Source organism: Acomys minous, assembly GCF_964271855.1.
Source record: "Acomys minous genome assembly, chromosome: 2".
NCBI lineage: Eukaryota > Metazoa > Chordata > Mammalia > Rodentia > Muridae > Acomys > Acomys minous.
The window spans coordinates 85565563-85583901 of record NC_140484.1 but is presented as its reverse complement, the minus strand read 5'-3'; the positions used below and the strand labels follow the sequence as shown (position 1 = coordinate 85583901).

The following is an 18339-nucleotide window of genomic DNA, read 5'->3' as shown; positions in this document are numbered from 1 at the left end:
TTCAGGCATCCCATGGGTTAAACCAAGAACTGTTAGCATCTAGGAAGTCCCAAGAGGGAGGGTGGTGAGCAAATGTACATAGAATGCCAGTATCTAGGCCAACAAACAGATACGATGTTTAATACTGGGCAAACTTGCAGTATCTGGGCATACTTCCTGAGGGGCCAAAGGGCTGTGGTGCTGTTTCCACCCCCATCTCACCCCACCCCATTTTTGAGACTTGGCTTTGAACTTAATATAAGCCAAGTTGGCTGCTACCTCGTTAGTGCTGAGATTATAGACCCAGTTTATGTGGTGCTTGGGATGGAATTCAGGGCTTTGCATTCTTGGCAGGCTCTCTACTAACTGAGCTACACCCCCAGCTCCATTGCACAGAATTAAACATTTTCTAAAGTATGTGCATTCATCATGTCTGAGCACAGGTAGGTACCCTGGGAGAGCAGAGATGTCAGATACCTGGAGCTGGAGTTAGAGGAGATTGAGTCACCTAACGCAGGATCTCAGCGAGGGTCCTCAGCAAGAGCAGTGCTCTGAATCTTCCCTCCAGTCCCTGCTACTGGAGATTTTAGGGCAAAAGCTTCAACACTACCAGCCCCCCCACAGGCTAGGCTCACCTCGTGAAGAGCGGAGGGAGTTTTCATAGCCCACTGGGTAAGGGGTCCAGTGACTCCGTGTCTGTCTTCTGGGGCACTAACATAAGGCTTATGGTTACAGGGTAAGAGGTGCATGATGAAGTAGTGGCCAAGGTGTGGTCCAGCCCACAGTACCCCCATCATCTCGTGGCCTCAGTCTGACCGCCAGTGTATCCTGATAAGCCCTTACTGTGCCCTTTGTCCTTTGTTGAGAGTGGAATCTGCCATCAGGGATCATATCCCCATCCGAGGGTGCCTGTACATCAAGGTTTGCTCTTCCTCGGACTCTAGGTGGCCAACAACAGTCTCTGTACCTCAGCCATCGGGAAGGCAGAAGCTAAGCTTCCCTCCTTGTGGACCCAAGCAAGGAGCCACTCTAGCAAAAGCTGCAGGAGCAAGTACCTGGGGGCTCCAGTGGCTTTAGAAGCCAGGCCTGGTGACTCAGTCCTTGGAAGGCTGTGGTAGGAGGATCACTCCAAGGTCAAGGGCATCTTGGGCTAGCTGATGAAATGGATAATTAGGAAAGGCAGTGACCTTTTTTTAAATCACTGATACCTTGGACCCTTGAGAGAATTGTGAAGCTTGCTCTCACTCTACTCTTGAACATGCCCTTTTCTGACCCCACATTCCATCCAGCTAAACCAGAGGCCTGTGACCCAGCAACCACCACCAACACCCTGTATCGCTGACCACCCCCTAGAACAGCCCGCTCCCCACCTAGCAGCGTTCCTCCCAGCTTGTCCTGTTCTTCAGTTTCCTTGCTCCTGGCTATCCAAAATGCCAACAGCCAGCAGCAGCTTCTGACCTCTAGTTCCCAGGACTTTCACACACTACAGGCTCAAATGTTTGGGTCATCTCTCCCCACCCCCACCCTGTAAAGCATCTCCTACAGCCTAAGCCGGCCACCAACTGATGATCCTCTTGCCTCCGCAGTGTGGGATTCCAGATGTGCACCATCACCCTGGGGTTATGCGATGTGCAGATAGAACCCAGGGCCTTCTGCTTGCTAATCCCTGGTCCAAACACAGGTTTCTTAAATTGAGGATCTCTGCGAGCATTCCCCACACGGCCACGGTCAGAACACCTCAATGCCCCCTGTTCCACCTCTCACCACAAACAGGCATGCTCCACATCAGTCCCCCAGGCCTCAGCTTGCTGCAATCCAGAGATCTTCAGATACACATTTGAGCATCCTGTCGCTCGTAGGGATTTATATGGAGACACAAACACAAGTGCAAACGACAAGACAAGGCCAACTTTCTGCCACCATGACTTCCCAGCCTCTTGGTCACTCTCTGAGTAGCTGCTGAGGTGATCTAGGCCTTGTTTACCTCATCTCCCAAGCATCTCTGAACTGTCCAGGTCCGTGCTCAGGCATCTGCGCTCTTCTATCTGTCTCTGTCCCCCCCCCGTGTGTGTGTGTGTGTGTGTGTGTGTGTGTGTGTGTGTGTGTGTGCAGACAGGTTCTCATGTATCCCTGCTAGCCTGGAACTAGATGTGTAGACCAGGCTGGCCTCAAACTCATTTAGATCTGTCTGACTTTGACTCAGGGATTAAAGGTGTGTGTGTGTGTGTGTGTGCCCGTGCGCGCGCGCGTTGCAGCAAAGTCTCAAGTAGTCCAGGATGGTCACGGGATCGTAATGTAGCCGAGGGTGACCTTGAACATGATTCTGATCTTTCTCCACTTCTGAGTGCTGGGATTACAGGCTTGCACCACCACCCGTGATTTATGCGCGGCAGGAATGGGACCCAGAATTTCGCGCATGCTACGTAAGCACTCTACCGACTGAGTTACATCTTCAGCTTCAGATTTTATTTTTTCTGGTTTCTTGAGACAGGCTCTTGGTACTTACGCAGGCTTCCCAGTCACAGCGACCTGGACCCTCTTTCCTTTGCCCCTGGAGTCCTGAGAAACCACGCGCCTCTGGATTTGTGAATGTGGAAATAGGAGAAAGTACTGGAAGGGCACAGACACGTTATAAGGAGCAAGGCAGACACACCAACGGTGTAACAGGAAGATCGCTACCAGAACAGACCTATGCTGGGCAGCTGGTAGTGATGTCGAGTCACCGGGAACCCGGCGCGCAGAGGACGAAGGTCTCTTAAGAGTTCTGGAGTGGGCGGGACCCAGCGCAGCTCCGTCTCTCTGTCAGTGTTGAGGGCGGGGCCTCCGAAACTGTTGTTCGCCGTGGGGCGGGGCCTCATAGGGCACCGCCTCCTCGCAGGCACCTGGTGGGCGGGGCCACGCGTTGCACCTCCTCCTCCCGGGCGCCTGGGCGGGTGGCTCGCATCAGCCGCGATATGGCTGCGCTGGTGGAGCCGCTGGGGCTGGAACGGGGTAAGCGCTCGAGGGTCCAGTCCGTCCTCTAGGCTCTGCCTGGCCGCGACAGGCCTGGCAAATGCGGGGGGCGGGCGTAGACAGGGTGGGCGGGGCGCGGTCTGGGGGCGTGGGAGGGTCCTGGGCATAGCGCCCCACGAACATCCAGCTCGGGGTTGGGGTCCAAGGGACCAGCGGGGCGCGTCGATCGCTTCCAGCCTGACCTCGGTCGCCCTTCCTGCTGCCCGCGCGTGCTCTCGCGGTCCCTGCCGCGTTCTGCAGACGTGTCCCGGGCTGTGGAGCTACTGGAGCGGCTGCAGCGCAGCGGAGAGCTGCCCCCGCAGAAGCTGCAGGCCCTGCAGCGGGTCCTGCAGAGCCGCTTCTGTTCCGCCATCCGCGAGGTGAGCGCCTTAGTGCTGTGTGAGTTGTAGTTTTCTTGCGCTCCGTGGCGGGGGCGGCGACGGGTGAGCGGAGGAGGACACGCGTGGCCAGGGCTGTGGACTGGCAGCTCCCTGACGTTGCCGTGTCCCCCAACCCCCAGGTGTACGAGCAGCTCTATGACACGCTGGACATCACTGGCAGCGCCGAGGTGCGGGCTCACGCCACAGCCAAGGTAGGCGCCCGCCCCCGCAGCTCTGGGTGACCACGAGAGAAACAGTGCCCTCCTAAGGCTGGCTGTTCCTGCGCACCCCATCAGATTTGCACATCTCTGTTCCATCCTATGAGGATTTATTTATAATGCCCTTTAAATAACTGCACATTTTTAACTTGAATGCACATGAGGTTCTCTCTAGCAACAGGCTTAGAAACTGGTCTCACTTGCCTGCCGGGAACATGACCCTAAAAGGCGATCTGGTTGGATATGTCGTGACCAGGGACACCTTTCCAAAGTGCAGGGGTTCATTTACTCTTCTTGTTACTGCCTTCAGACTCAGTCCTGACCCCACCTCATCCTTCCTACCCCCTTGCCCCCTAGGGTGGGGGGGCGACTGGTGTTCATTTGTCTGAAAACAAGATTGGCAGGGGCTAAGGACTAAGGATGTACCCCGGTGGAGACTTCTCCCAGGTCCCAGTCACTACAGGGTGGCTTTCTGTTGAGCTCTGACAAGATTCTCCTGCCTGACCTGGCTGGAGTGCCCTTCCTTCAACGAGGGTCTCTCACATCAAGGCACTTTTCTCTTCCAGGCCACAGTGGCTGCCTTCACAGCCAGTGAGGGCCATGCACATCCCAGGGTCGTGGAACTACCGAAGACTGATGAGGGTTTGGGCTTCAACATCATGGGCGGCAAAGAGCAGAACTCACCCATCTATATCTCTCGGGTCATCCCCGGAGGCGTGGCTGACCGCCATGGCGGCCTCAAGAGGGGAGACCAGCTGCTGTCTGTGAACGGTGTGGTGAGTGGGGCCGAGTAGTGTCCGTAGGGAAGCACTGGATGGTGGCATTCCTTCCACACAGGGAGCCCCGCCTTTGTAGACAGCCCAGTGGGGTGCACTGCTGGAGAGCTTAGCTAGGATACCCGGCTAGTGCAGAAGATTGGACGTTCTTGCAGGAGGAACATTTGGGTCGGGTGCTGAAGGATGGGTAATTCTCCAGACTAGGAGGTGGTGTTGGCTGACAGCAGATAGGGTCCCTGAGATGGGGACAAAGGCCTGGGCCACTCAGGGTCCTGGTTAGAATCTGAAGAAGCGCCACCAAGGAGGTAGTTTGACCAGAAAAGCTGTGCTTGCGGGGCACGGTGGCGCATACCTTTAATGCCAGCACTTGGGAGGCAGAGGCAGGCAGATTGTTCTGAGTTCGAGGCCAGCCTGGTCTACAAAACAAGTCCAGGACAGCCAATGCTACATAGAGAAACCCTGTCTTTAAAAAAAAAGAAAAGAAAAGAAAGAAAGAAAAGAAAAGCTGGGCTTGTCCTCCTGGGGTGTGAGGGCAGGAAAGAAATAGACTTAGGGTGTGTGCGGGGGGTGGGGTGGGGTGGGGTGTAGACAGACTTCTTTGGGACTCTGGGAGGACAAGGACCGGCTCAGTGGCCTGGTTCGTTGACTAGGGACTCTAAGCTGTATACGCATGGCTGTTTTTAGGGTGTGAGTGCTGTGTCTAAAGTCGGTGGTCCATCAGGGGGATATGAGGCCTTGGACACTTGACCCTCGCAGCCATCTCACTATCCACTGGTCCCATGTCCTGGGTAGGGTGGTTAAAGGGCAGCGGTTTGGGCCAGCAGTCTGTGCGAGGCCTGCCCTGCAGAGTGTGGAAGGCGAACACCACGAAAAGGCTGTGGAACTCCTGAAGGCCGCCCAGGGCTCAGTGAAACTGGTGGTGCGCTACACCCCTCGGGTGCTGGAGGAGATGGAAGCCCGCTTCGAGAAGATGCGATCCGCACGGCGGCGCCAGCAGCACCACAGCTACTCGTGAGCCTCCAGCAACCACCCTCCCCCTGCTGCCTTCCCCGACCTCAGACTCCCAAGCCAGGGATCCCCGCTGCCTTCAGCCTTTATCCCTGGCTCTTCAGCAGAGACTCCTGCCATGGCAGCCAAGGCCTTGGGACCCTCTGGCTCCCCAATCCCAGAATCCCTGTGCTTGTTTTCCTGAACCCCGTCTTTAACCATTTCGTGCCCTACTAAGCCTCCCCTGTACCTAAAACTCCCCTCTCCACATCCTCACAGGTCCTTGGAGTCTCGAGGCTGAAATCACAGAGCAGGACCCTCCTCCTTCTCCCCTGTACAGTAGTATTTATTGTCGCTGACTCCTTATTTAAAGATCTTTAACCCTCACCGAGTGTCTTGTGTGTCTGTCGCGCATCCTGGAATAGTGTCTGTGGGGGAGGGAGGAGGGTGAAGCTGAGGTTTAACAACGAGCTCCTTCCAGTGTGGGTAGCTTGATAACGCAGCTCTGAAGGCGGAGGCTAAGGGGCTTCACAGAGACTAGCCCTGCCCAAGGCTCCGTCTAAGTGAGTGTCAGGGCGCAGCACTGAAGACTACTACTGTCCCCAACCTTTAAGAGGTTCGGAAGGCAGGGGCCTGGCAGGGTCGTCGGTTGCCGGAGTTCTGAAACGCAGCAGGAGCCTAGCCGCTGCCCCTGGAGGCGGGGCGGAGCAAACCATCCGTTGGGGGAGCCCTGCGGGCCGTGCCACCGTCTGCGTGGGAGTCGGGGGTGGCCGGGCGCATGCAGTTCCCCAGGCGGGCGCAGGGGTGCGGAGTACCACGCACTCGCCACCCATCGACCACTCGCCTCACCTTCCAACCGAGCACATCCTTCCGGGAGCCGCCCTTGCCTTAAAAAAAAAAAAAAGAAAGAAAAAAGAAAGAAAGAAAGAAAGAAAGAAAGAAAGAAAGAAAGAAAAATCCCACCTTAAATGTTGAATTCCCATCCCTCCGCCCAGCCCTCCTGTCCCGTGAGACGCGCGCCACCGCGGGAACCCGGCCGGGGTCGCGACTCGCGCTCCACGCCGCGCGCTACTAGATTCAGGTGACATCATCTTCTGCCGGGCTCCGCCTCCCTCCCAGGCCGCCGCACGCTGCATGCCTATTGGTCGCTGCACCATGAGTCCCGCCCTCAGCTCTCCGCCCGCGCGGCCCCTCCCTCCCGGTACGGAGGCGGGGCCTTGTCGCCGGCCGGCACGGATGCCAATTCTCATTGGCCACTCAGCACCGTCCGTCAGTCTTCTGTTAAAGGGGCCACAACAGCCCGGGATCCGTGGGGGGGAGGGGGAGGGAGGAGATTTTTGGGGGGGGGAGAAGGTGGGATTTGGGGGGACGCTGGTGGGCACCCCTGAATCTGGCGACTGCGGCCTCGCGGGGGGAGGCTGTACAGTGACAAGGGCAGGGGGCTATTTTAGGGAGTAAGAAGGCTGTGAGACCGTGAGGGGGAGGGGGGGTCCCCAGCGCTGGGGCCGGAGCAAGAGACGCTGAGCCCGCGCTAGCGGCGTAGACAGGGCTCCAGAGCTCCAGATCCGGGCCCCGGCCGCCGCCAGGGGCCCCGCCCGGTGCCCCTACCCCACCCCGCGTCCCTCCTGCAGCCCAGCTCCTCCCGCAGTCGCCGCGGACCAGGTAGGTAAGAGCCCGGCCCAGCTTGCCTGGCAGCGCCCACCCCGGGGACCCCTCGGCGAGCCTTCCCCACTCCCTTACCCAAAATCCTGCATTCCCACCTTCATCCCGAGGGAACCCAGAGTCCAGGTTTCACAAGCCAACCCAAGAGACCCAGGCGTATCCCTTCCCGGAGCCCAGAGTCCCCAGCCGAACCCTAGAATCTCAGGCGGGCTGCCTCCTTGTGCCTCCTCCAGGGCCCAGACGCCTGGATCCCTCAGCTCAGCCCAGAGGACCCCTCAGTCTAGATCCCTCCTCTGGGCCCAGTCTTGCGAGCTCCAGACACTGGCTACCGCTGTGGGGCTCCCTCAGTTGCGCCCAAATCGTTCCCCAATTTGCGCCCCCCACCTTCTGACTGGAACAGCCGGCGACGTTCCCTCGGTCTAGGCCGGCTCGCCCTGGACACAGGCCCGTGCCGGAGCTGTCCATGGTCAGCTCTCTCGGTAGCCTCGCCTCCCCCATCTCCTGCCACGGCCGCCAGGGAGTGGGGGGTGCAGGCGGCGTGGGGATCCCTCCCCGCGCCGCGCCTTTGACCTGGGGATCCCCAGCGCCCCCCTCCCAGCCGGGCCGCAGGATTCTCAGGCGCATGTTTAGGCACCCTAGTTTTCCGGGACTGTAGCTGCTTCACCCAATAGAGCTTTTTGAATGTCCCTACCTAGGCCACTTCAGAGACCTTGGCATGGAGCTCCCACCTGGTTCTGAAAAGCTGTTAGTGCCCAATATATCTACTGGCTCTGACTAATCGCTGTCACCCTATTCAGCACCCAGGGAATCCAGTTTCCCAGCCTTTGCCCACCCCCCTCCACTTAGCACCTAGTTTAACAGCCCCCCACCCCACCCTACCCCACCCCACCCCCGTCAGACAAATATGCTTAGCCTCCTGGCTCACCAGCACCTGCTTGCTGCCTCAGGGACTCAGGCGCCATGCCTTCTTTTCAGAGATCTGGAATGCAATTCCTCGGCTTCTGCCCTCCTTCCCCCTTGGAGATCTAGGTGTCTCGCCCCCATCTTGTAAACTCCCCCCCCACCACCCCCACAAACACACATCTCTGGGACCCAGAACCTCAGACTGTGGCCACTGTCCTGTCCATCAGACCACCTGCCAGGCCCCACACTACCATCAAACATTCAGACTCTTTAAGTTTTTTTCACCTCCTCATGGATTCAAAGACCTGGCTCTGCGCTCCACTCCCGTCTTCAGGGCCTTGGCAAGCCCTCCTCTGCCCTATCGTCTCAGGTGCTAGAATTCCAGACTCTCCTCTCCCTGAAAGCTGGATATTTCTGGCATCGCGTTGCCTCTAGAGACCCATCTGGTGATCTCTGATGTCTCATACTCCAAGGGCCACAGAGCTGTTTCCTTCCTCCAGGTGTGTTGTGTGACCGGAGCCTGCTAGCCACCTTCCTGCACTTGTGCTTATAAGGAACCCTTTCCTTGTGTTTATGCTCAAGACTCTTAAGTTCCAGAGCATTTTCAGAGGCTGCATCTGTTCCATCCTCACCAAGGCGTCGTGAGCCACGTTCTGTACCGAGAGCTAAACTCTAGGCATGTCTTCTTCTTCCACTTGCATCCTCCCCATCCCCAACATCAGGGTTGCCACGTAACCTAGGCTGGATTAGAACTCACCACGCTGTGCACATTTTCTTTTCCTCCTCCATCTCTGATCTTTTCAAATATCCGAGGTAACATCCCGACTCCAACCTCTGCTCTCAACCCTCAGACATTCCGGCTATTGCAGCTGGGGTTGTAGTTTCATGGTAGACCACCTGCCTCACACACACAAGTCCAGGGTTCAATTCCTAGCACTAGACCAATAACAAGTTCTCACCCCACCCCCATCCTTGAGAGAGTCTTCATTTTCGATGCATTTTATGTTCTGGCCACGTCTGCCGCTGTTCTAGATTTCCTTCTTCCCATGGCTGTCCTAACTTGCAGAGTATGCGGTTTTCAGTTAAATAGTCTAGCACTCCTTGGAACTTTACCTTACGTGGTTTTTGTTTTGTCTTGTCTTGTTTTGTTTTGTTTTGTTTTTCTCTGTGTAGCCTTGGCTGTCCTGGATGGACTCACTTTGTAGGCCAGGTTGGCCCGGAACTCACAGAGATCCACCTGCCTCTGCTGAGATTACAGGCACATGCCGTGGAGCCTGGCTTGCATGGTTTTTATTTATTTATTTATTTATTTATTTATTTATTATTAATTTTTTTTTTCGAGACAGGGTTTCTTTGCACAGCCTTGGTTGTCCTAGACTCACTTTATAGACCAGGCTGGCCTCGAACTCACAGTGATCAAGTGCTGGGATTAAAGGCGTGCACCACCACACCCCCCCTTTTTTAAGTGATCTATTTCTTTTTATTTTATGTGCATTAATATTTTTCGTGCATGTATTTCTGTGTGAAGGTGCCAGATCCCCTGGAACTGGAGTTACAGACAATTAATTGAGAGCTTCCATGTGGGTGATGGGAATTGAACTTGAGTCCTCTGGCAAAGTAGTGCTCTTAACCACTGAGCCATCTCCAACCCCCATAGCTGGCAGGGTCTTATTTTATTTTATTTTTTTTGGTGTTTTGAGACAGGGTTTCTCTTATAGTCCAGGCTATCCTGGACTTGGTTTTTAGACTAGGTTGGCCTCGAACTCATAGCGATCCGCCTGCCTCTGCCTCCCGAGTGCTGGGATTAAAGGCTGCGCCACCATGCCCGGCTGAGTTTGCACAATCTTGTTCTGCTTATTTTTTCAAGCCTCAGTTCTAGGTCCCTCTCTCCAGCTTTTTTTTTTTCCGTTCTATGGCCTTAGCTTTGGAGCCAGACCTCCTCCCTGGTGGATCACAGGCTTCCGTCTCCATCTGCTGCCTTGGCATTCCAAGCCTGTTCTAGACTCTGGCCTTTTCTAGAGTCCTCAGCCTCAAAATTGTCTTGTTTCCTCAGGCGTGGTGGCGCACGCCTTTAATCCTAGCACTCGGGAGGCAGAGGCAGGTGGATCTCTGTGAGTTCAAGGCCATCCTGGTCTACAGAGTGAGTTCCTGGGCAGCCAAGGCTACACAGAGAAACCCTGTCTTGAAAAACCAAAACCAAACAGACAAACAAAAAACCTTACAGAAACAGTCTTTTTTCTGCATGTGTGCACATGTGTATGTACACGTGTCTGTGTGCATTTGTGTCAGCGTGTGTGTATGTGTCTGTATGTGTGCACGATGTGTGTGCACACGTGTGTCTGTGCACTCGTGCGCACATTTGTGTGTCTGTGTGTGTCTCAGCGTGTATGTCTGTATGTGTGCACATGTGTGTGTGCGAGTCTGTGCACACATGCTCACATGTGTGTCTGTTTGTATGTATGTGTCTGTGTGCGTGTCAGCGTGTATGTGTGTGTGCGTGTGTTTGGAACAGGACTTCATCCGGCTAGTTTTGAACTTGCAGTCCTCCTGCCTCACCTGGGGTCAGCTGTGGGCTCTGCTTATGTCTTGTGTCCATGCATCATGCGTCATGCTAAACAAGCTCTGAGTTCTGCGGCAGACACACTATGTGCTGCATTAGGGGGTGTGTTTACCCAGTGGCGTTGGGCTGCTTTTATCTTCCAGAATAGGGCCGCTCTTGTCCACAGGACTGCGCTCAGCATGGAAGCTTTCGTCTTTTCTGTGTTCTGTAGCATCCTGGTGACACAGGCTGTCCGTGCTCTTTCTCAGGGAATCTGATGGTCTACAGCAATCTAAGTCACCCTAGGCTGTATGTTCTGACTGGCTGTGGGTTTGAGCATTCATGTTGGGGGTCTAACCTAAAGCTGGACTTCTCTCTCCTAAACTTTTTCCCCCCGAGCCTGTTTTTTGGGGGGTGTTTAAAGACAAAGGGGATTTAGGGACCCAGTTGTGCCCTATCCTATATTGCAACCTTTCTTGTCTCACAGTGGCTTTGGTCACAGTTCTCATTTGGGTGGAGTTGGGAAGTATCCAATCTCAAACCGGTTAGGCCGCTGCATGGATTGGGGGGGGGGGGGAGGAGAGGACAGGAGGGGTAGTCAGACCCTCCCGCTTTCGGCCGGGCCTGATGGACCTGTTGGACCTGAAGAGTTCCAGGGAGACGCTCACTGGGCCTCCCTACATCTCCGCCCCGCCCCTGGAACTCAAGTCCCGCCTTCTTGCCTTATAAAGCCCGCCCCTTCCTCCTCCCACACCTCATGAAGGTGGGGCTGAAAGTTCCCCTGGAGGACTAGATCCGGAGTGTGCCAGGAGAAGGGTCCCAGGTTTAGATTTGTGGGTTGGGCAGGAGGTCTAGAGGCACTGGAACTAAAAGAGGGGTCCGGAAGGGGCTGCTGGAGGCTCAGGCCCTTAGTGGCTCCCCATGCTGTGGGAGCCTAGACTCGTGTGACCTGAGCAGACCACTGAGCCCCACTGCCTGCTATGCGGTTTTTCTGTTTTTGAGAAAGGGTCTAAAGTAACCCAGGGTGACTCATAATTCTCTAAAATAACGGTGGTTGACCTTGAACTCCTGATCCTTTGTCTCCACTTCCCAAGCGCTGGGATTACAGGCATGAACCACCTTGCCTGGTTTAATAAATGCATATTTTATTTTATTGGTACGGAGATCCAGCCCAGAGCTTCATTTTGTGCCATGCATGTGCTGCACCACTGAGCTTCAACTCCAGCCCTCCTGCTATGCTTTTTACTCTTCTTCTTTCAAGTGGACTATGGGTCTTTAGATCACAGAGCATGATGGGCAAGTCACAGCCTAGTGACCTAATTCAGTATCAGAGGCCCCATGACTTTTCAAGGTGTGGTTCTGGCTTGGGGCTCAGTTTCCTCACTTATGGAATGGGTTGAGGATTCAAAGCCGAGCCACAATAGATAAAGGCTAGTTCTAACCCACTCAGCCAGTGACTGGTGCCCCCAGCTTTTTTCAGTCCTGAGTGGCCAGGCTTTGGTTTGCTGCTAGTGTCTGACAAGCCAAGCCCCAGTGTCCCAAAATGCTTTTTACCTAAGAAGACTCCACTGTTTACCTAAGAGCAATGATGTCCAGTTTATCTGTACCATGATTACAAAGGACAGAGGACAGGTGCCAGTTTTCCCGCTCTGGGTGGCCAGCACTTCGTGCCCCTCCCCCCGCTGTGCCTCAGTTTCCCCATGTCATGATCAGCTTGGCTGACCTCAGTTGCACCCTGTGCAATGACTGGATTGGGGCCCCAGGGATTTTCACATTAGCCGCTCCTCACTTCTCTGCCTGAGCCCTGACAAGGCTAGTTAGCCCCCTCTGCCGTACCAGCAGGCCTGCACCGCCGCCATGATGTGCGAGGTGATGCCTACCATCAGCGAGGATGGCCGGCGGGGCTCGGCGCTGGGCCCGGACGAGGCGGGCGGCGAGCTGGAGCGCCTCATGGTCACGATGCTCACGGAGCGCGAGCGCCTGCTGGAGACGCTGCGCGAGGCACAGGACGGCTTGGCCACAGCGCAGCTACGACTGCGCGAGCTCGGCCACGAGAAGGACTCGCTGCAGCGGCAGCTCAGCATCGCTCTGCCTCAGGTTGGGCGGGGCCTGGGGGCGGGGCCTGAAGGCGAGGGCTGTCCTAGATGGGCGGGGCCAGGCGGAAGAGAGTATGGGGTTGGCTTGCTGTTGGTAGGTGGGTCTTAGCCTCGAGATGGGCAGGGCTTATATGGAGAGGGAGAAGTAGGACTTTGAGGAGGCGGGGCCTGAGTGGCAAGCGGGGTAGGGCTTGGCGGGGGCGGGGCTGGAGAGGGGCGTGGCCTGGAGAAGGCAGCTTTGGAAAGGCCGGGGCAGTTTTTAAAAGGGCGGGGCCTGAGAGGCTGGAGACTCTGAGCTTGCTGAGAAGGAGGGGCCTGGGCAGCCAGAAAGGTGGCAGGAGACAGGGCCTGGGAAGTAAACCGGGAGTGGCACGGGCCTTTAACTCACGAGGCAGAGGCAGGCAGATCTCTAAGTTCGAAGCTAGGCTGGTCTACAGAGTTTCAGGATAGCTAGGGCTCCACAGAGAAACTCTGTCTCGACACAGCAACAGCAAAAAGATAGGGTTTACTAGTAGGGCGGGTCCTGTAAAAGGTTTAGTTCGGAAAAAGAGGGTGCTTAGGAGGGGTGGTGCCAGACGCCTGGCCGGAAAGTGCAGGGAATTGGCATACTATTGGCTTTATGGTCGAGATGGGCATGGCTTAGATGGGAGGGCGGGGTCTGAGTAGCAAGAGGAGGTGTGGCCTAATTAAGACCCATAGTTCCAGAGCAAAAAAAGCGTTCGGAGTTCGCCAAGAGGGCAAGCTTTGAGCTGCTAGACTAGCAGGATTTAGTTAAGGGTCAGTCTTGACTGGCTGGAGGAGGCGAGGCCTAGAAAGGAGGGTGAGAGCTTTTAAATTCTCAAAAAGAGAGAAATAAGGAAATAATTGAGTCAGCCATCTGATACTACCCACGCCTGGACAGGAGTTTGCGGCTTTGACCAAGGAGCTTAACTTATGTCGGGAACAGCTTCTGGAGAGGGAAGAAGAGATTGCAGAGCTGAAGGCGGAGCGTAACAACACCCGGGTGAGGACCAACGGGGCCCTAAGCTGGATGGGGCTGGGGGGGGGAGGGGTGCCGGCCAACATATCTTTTTCCAACATCTAGCTTTCCATCGTCTCTTCTTCTTTCCTCCCAGTCTCCTGTGACGTTCCTTCCCTTCCCCTTTTCTCTTGTCTCTCTGCGTCTTTGCGTCCTTCCGTCTTCAGCTGTATCTCTACTTGTTCCTCCTTTTTTCCTCACCTCTGCTTGGTCCTCTCCCGTCTTCCATGTGTATTCCCAACGTGTCACTCCTTTCCTTGATCCTGCCTTCTCCTCTTGCTTCTTTTCCTTGACCTGGTGTCCTATCCTTCCAGCTCCTTCTGGAACACCTTGAGTGCCTGGTGTCCAGGCACGAGCGTTCCCTGAGAATGACGGTGGTGAAACGCCAAGCCCAATCCCCTGGAGGCGTCTCCTCTGAGGTGGAGGTGCTCAAGGCTCTAAAATCCCTTTTTGAGCACCACAAGGCCCTGGATGAGAAGGTAGGAGACTCAGAGGATAAGAAGAGAAAACATGTGGCTGACCTGAGCTGAACTAAGTGGGAAAGAGAAAAGCGGGCTATGATTGACTGGAGATATTTTACAAGAGAGAAAACGTTACCATGACGTATTGGAACATGACGTATTGGAAATACGAACTATTTAATGCCAGCAACTCAGGAGGCAGAGGCAAGTAGATCTCTATTAGTTTGAGGCTTGTGTGGTCTACGCAGAGCTCCAGGCCATACAAGACTATGTTGAGAGACCTTGTCTAAATAAATAAAAATACGGGCCTGGAGAGATGGCTCAGAGGTTAAGAGCACTGGCTGCTCTTCCAAAGGTCCTGAGTTCAATTCCCAGCAAGTACATAGTGGCTCACAACCATCTATAACGAGATCTGGTGCCCTCTTCTGGCATGCAGGTGTACACACAGGCAGAGTGCTGTATACATAATAAATAAATCTTAAAAAATAAAAATACAGTAGTGGATAATAGGGGATCGTCTGCCTGATGCCTGGCTGGAACTTGACCCGGGGTATTCTGGTACAGGATCGCCTAAACTAGACTGGGTCTTACTTCTGTAGTGTAGGCCGACCTTGAGTTCGGGGTCCTTCTGCCTCAGCCTCTGGAGTAGTTCGGTGGACCTACAGCATGAGACTTTACAAAGTCCGATCTTATCTCACGCCCCTCCCAGGTCCGGGAAAGATTGAGGATGGCACTGGAGAGAGTAGCGGTGCTGGAGGAGGAGCTGGAGCTGAGCAATCAGGAGGTAGGGGGTGTGGCCGGGAGGGGGTGTGGCCGAGAAGGGGCGGGCCTTGGCAGAGGATTAAGAAACTGATTGGAGGATGGGCGTCGTGGCTCAGGCCTTTAATCCTAGCCCTGGGAGGCAGAGGCAGGCAGATCGCTGTGAATTCGAGGCCAGCCTGGTCTACAAAGTGAGTCCAGGACAGCCAAGGCTACTGAGAGAAAGCCTGTCTCAAAAAGCCAAAAAAAAAAAAAAAAAAAGAAGAAGAAGAAGAAAGGAACTGATTGGTTGTGTGCCTAAAGGAAACCAGCCAATGGAGTTGGGCCACAGAAAGAATTCCACAAGGCCTAGGGAGAGCTCAGAGTGCTTTGGTGTTTTGATTCTTCTAGACTTTGAACCTTCGTGACCAGCTATCTAGAAGGCGGTCGGGGCTAGAGGAGCCAGGCAAGGATGGGGACGGACAGGTGAGAGGTGTAAGTCCCCTCCCTGCGACCTCCGCTCTACGAGGACTGATTGATTGTGCTGGGGATGGAGTTGAGGGCCTCTTATGTCCTTCCCAGTACCACTGAGCACACCCCTTCTGCGGGCTTCTATGTAGGGGCTCCACCACCGAGCAACACTTCCAGCCCATCCCTAGGGGATTCTAGGCTGGTGTCTTACTTCAGAGACACATACATCCTTTTTTGTGAGTCTGGGTCTCACTCTGTAGCTCATGTTGATCTCTAACTCAAGATCCTCCCAAGTCACTGACAGACAGTACAGGGTTACACCCCTGAGCCCAAGAACTCCTGTAATGAACATTTTACTATGTTTAAAAAAAAAACAACTTTTGTTACATTTATCTGTGCATAGATAACGCGGAAGGTGCTGCTTATGTGCATGCAGAGGTCACTGGTCAGCTTGGGGGAGCTCTCTCCTTTCCTAATGTGGGTCCTGGAGACTGAACTCAGGTCATCAGGCTTGGTGGCTGAGCCATTTCATCGGCCCCTGATGGTCACTTTAATGTGTGTCATGACTCTCCCTGGCCCAGTGGTATCTGATCCCCTAAGATCCCTACTGGTCACCCAGCTACCTTCTGTGACCCCTTTGGACTTTGGTTCCCCCTCACCATACCCTTGCCCTCACTTTGGGTCCTATTCTTTCTTCTCTCCCTCTCTCTCTCTCTCTCTCTCTCTCTCTCTCTCTCTCTCTCTCTCTCTCTCTCTCTCTCCAGACCCTTGCCAACGGCCTGGGTCCTGTTGGAGAGTCCAGCCGGCGCACAGCGGAGCTGGAGGAAGCCCTGGAGCGGCAGCGGGCAGAGGTGTGCCAGCTGCGGGAGCGCCTGGCGGTGCTGTGCCGTCAGATGAGCCAGCTGGAGGAGGAGCTGGGCACCGCTCACCGCGAGCTGGGTAAGGCCGAGGAAGCTAACTCCAAGCTGCAACGTGACCTCAAGGAGGTGAGGCGGAGCCCCTCTCTGTCCCCGCCCCCACCCCCACCCCAGCCTCTTCCCAACCCCTCAAGAGTAACTGGGTTCAAGAATGACAGGACCTGGACTCAGTCCCCAAGTTCTGTGGACCTTCTCCTCAGTTTCCCCACCTGGACAATGGGTCTGATCTGTGTGTTTATGTGTGGCAGAGTGGCTCTTAACACCTGGTCCCTGTATTACCATGGTGATAGAACCTAGGACTTCACCTACCCTTGGCCCATGGTCTATTTACCTCTGAGCCAGGGCTCCAGTTTCTCACTGGCAGGCATGTGACTTCTGAGCCGCCCTGCCCCCACCCCAGCCCCTCACTGGGCGCTTCTAGGCAGTGGCTCTACCACTGAGAATCAGCCCTTTAGCTGCTTTGCTTTATTTTATTTTATTTTTCTTAAATTTTGAAACAGGGGGCTGGGCGGTGGTGGCGCACGCCTTTAATCCCAGCCCTCGGGAGGCAGAGGCAGGCAGATCGCTGTGAGTTCCAGGCCAGCCTGGTCTACAAAGTTAGTCCAGGACAGCCAAGGCTACACAGAGAGACCCTGTCTCAAAAAACCAAAAAAAAAAAATTTTTTTTTGAAACAGGGTAACTTTCCAAGTTTGGCTGTGGAATCATGGCCTCCCTGCCTTAGCCTCTTGAGTACTAAGTCCTGCTGACCTGGATACTTGAAGACAGTGCATAAGAAAATGAGCTTTTGGGGCTGGAGAGATGGCTCAGTGGTTAAGAGCGCCGCCTGCTCTTCCAAAGGTCCTGAGTTCAATTCCCAGCAACCACATGGTGGCTCATAACCATCTGTAATGTGATATGGTGCCCTCTTCTGGCCTGCAGGTGTATATGCAAGCAGAGCACTGTATACATAATAATAAATAAATAAATCTTAAAAAAAAAAAAGAAAATGAACTTTTGGTGGGCATGGTGGCACACACCTTTAATCCCAGCACTCGGGAGGCAGAGGCAGGCGAATCGCTGTGAGTTTGAGGCCAGCCTGGTCTAGAAAAGTGAATCCAGGATAGCCAAGACTGTTACTTAGAGAAACCCTGTCTTGAAAAACCTTTAAAAGAAAAAAAAAACCACCTTTTTTCCCCTCATTCAACAGCCCCAGGCAGACCTATCTCCCCATCTGACTCTGGCATATCTTTTCTGGGCTTCTAAGCACGGGCTAGCCTGGTGGCTCTTTGAGAAAGGGCGTGAACCTTCCAGAGAGACACCAGAGCCAGCACTCTGGTTCAAAGGCAGTGTTATGGCGGAAGTGTGGCTTGAGTGGAAACTGTCAATGGAACTGCGAAGTGGAGGCGGGGCTTAGCTGCGGGTGTGGCTTAGACGGAAGGTGTATCAGGGGAGGCGTTGGTATGAGAGGCAGTCTTTGATCTTTCGCTTGTTTATCAGGTAGGGTCTTCCTATGTATCCCGGAGGGCCTTGAACTTGGCTGCCCTCCAACTCAAAGTTCTCTTGCTTTTAGCCTCCTACTTGTTAGAATTATGGGAACGTGACACTACCATACCCTGAGCCTTCCATCATCTTTATGGGAGGCCCCACCTAAGCAAAACTGCTTTAAAAGCTATGACACAGAATGGGACGAGGAGCTTATTTTCCATAAACCCTAGAGTGCCTTGCCTGGTGTTTCGGCCTCTGTAGCCACAAGGCTATGTGGGAGTTGTAGTCCTCACATCCCATTATAACCTCTGCAGGCCCTGGCTCAGCGGGAGGATATGGAAGAACGCATCACCACCCTGGAGAAGCGCTACCTGAGTGCCCAGCGCGAGGCCACGTCTCTCCATGATGCCAACGACAAACTGGAAAACGAGTTGGCCAGCAAAGAGTCGCTGTACCGACAGGTGGGAGCCCACCCGGCCAGGGGACCAATGGGAGGATGCTGTGGCTGCGTGACTGAGGCCCTCGGCTCTTCTGCTCCTTCCTTTCCCAGAGTGAAGAGAAGAGCCGTCAGCTGGCCGAGTGGCTGGACGACGCCAAGCAGAAGCTGCAACAGACCCTGCAGAAGGCCGAGACCTTGCCCGAGATAGAGGCTCAGCTGGCGCAGCGCGTGGCTGCTCTGAACAAGGTGACAGCCAGGCAAGGGGCGAGGCCAGAGGTGCAGGGGCGGGGATCTTGGTG

At 54.8% G+C, this 18339-nt stretch overlaps 2 protein-coding genes across 5 annotated transcripts in view; both read left to right on the top strand.

Annotated features, from left to right (window-relative positions):
- Positions 1-2436: 2436 nt before the first annotated feature.
- LIN7B (lin-7 homolog B, crumbs cell polarity complex component) lies at positions 2437-5718 on the top strand. The gene is made up of 6 exons (XM_084759448.1): positions 2437-2970; positions 3232-3350; positions 3491-3562; positions 4135-4344; positions 5192-5355; positions 5611-5718. Exons 1-6 carry the CDS (start codon positions 2934-2936, stop codon positions 5630-5632), a joined length of 624 nt encoding a protein of 207 aa, XP_084615574.1. The 5' UTR covers positions 2437-2933; the 3' UTR covers positions 5633-5718.
- A 988-nt stretch (positions 5719-6706) lies between these two features.
- The window catches only part of PPFIA3 (PTPRF interacting protein alpha 3), a 28938-nt gene continuing 17305 nt past the window's right edge, over positions 6707-18339 (top strand). For 2 of the 4 annotated variants that reach the window (XM_084758803.1, XM_084758802.1), the window contains exons 1-9: positions 6708-6993; positions 12278-12532; positions 13433-13534; positions 13864-14028; positions 14720-14794; positions 15160-15234; positions 15984-16205; positions 17916-18062; positions 18152-18286. In XM_084758803.1, coding sequence (XP_084614929.1) covers positions 12293-12532; positions 13433-13534; positions 13864-14028; positions 14720-14794; positions 15160-15234; positions 15984-16205; positions 17916-18062; positions 18152-18286 — 1161 coding nt within the window. In that variant the 5' untranslated portion in view covers positions 6708-6993; positions 12278-12292. Of the gene's footprint in view, positions 6994-12277; positions 12533-13432; positions 13535-13863; positions 14029-14719; positions 14795-15159; positions 15244-15983; positions 16206-17915; positions 18063-18151; positions 18287-18339 lie in introns of all 4 variants that reach the window. The other 2 variants (XM_084758801.1, XM_084758800.1) reach the window with 2 other exon arrangements.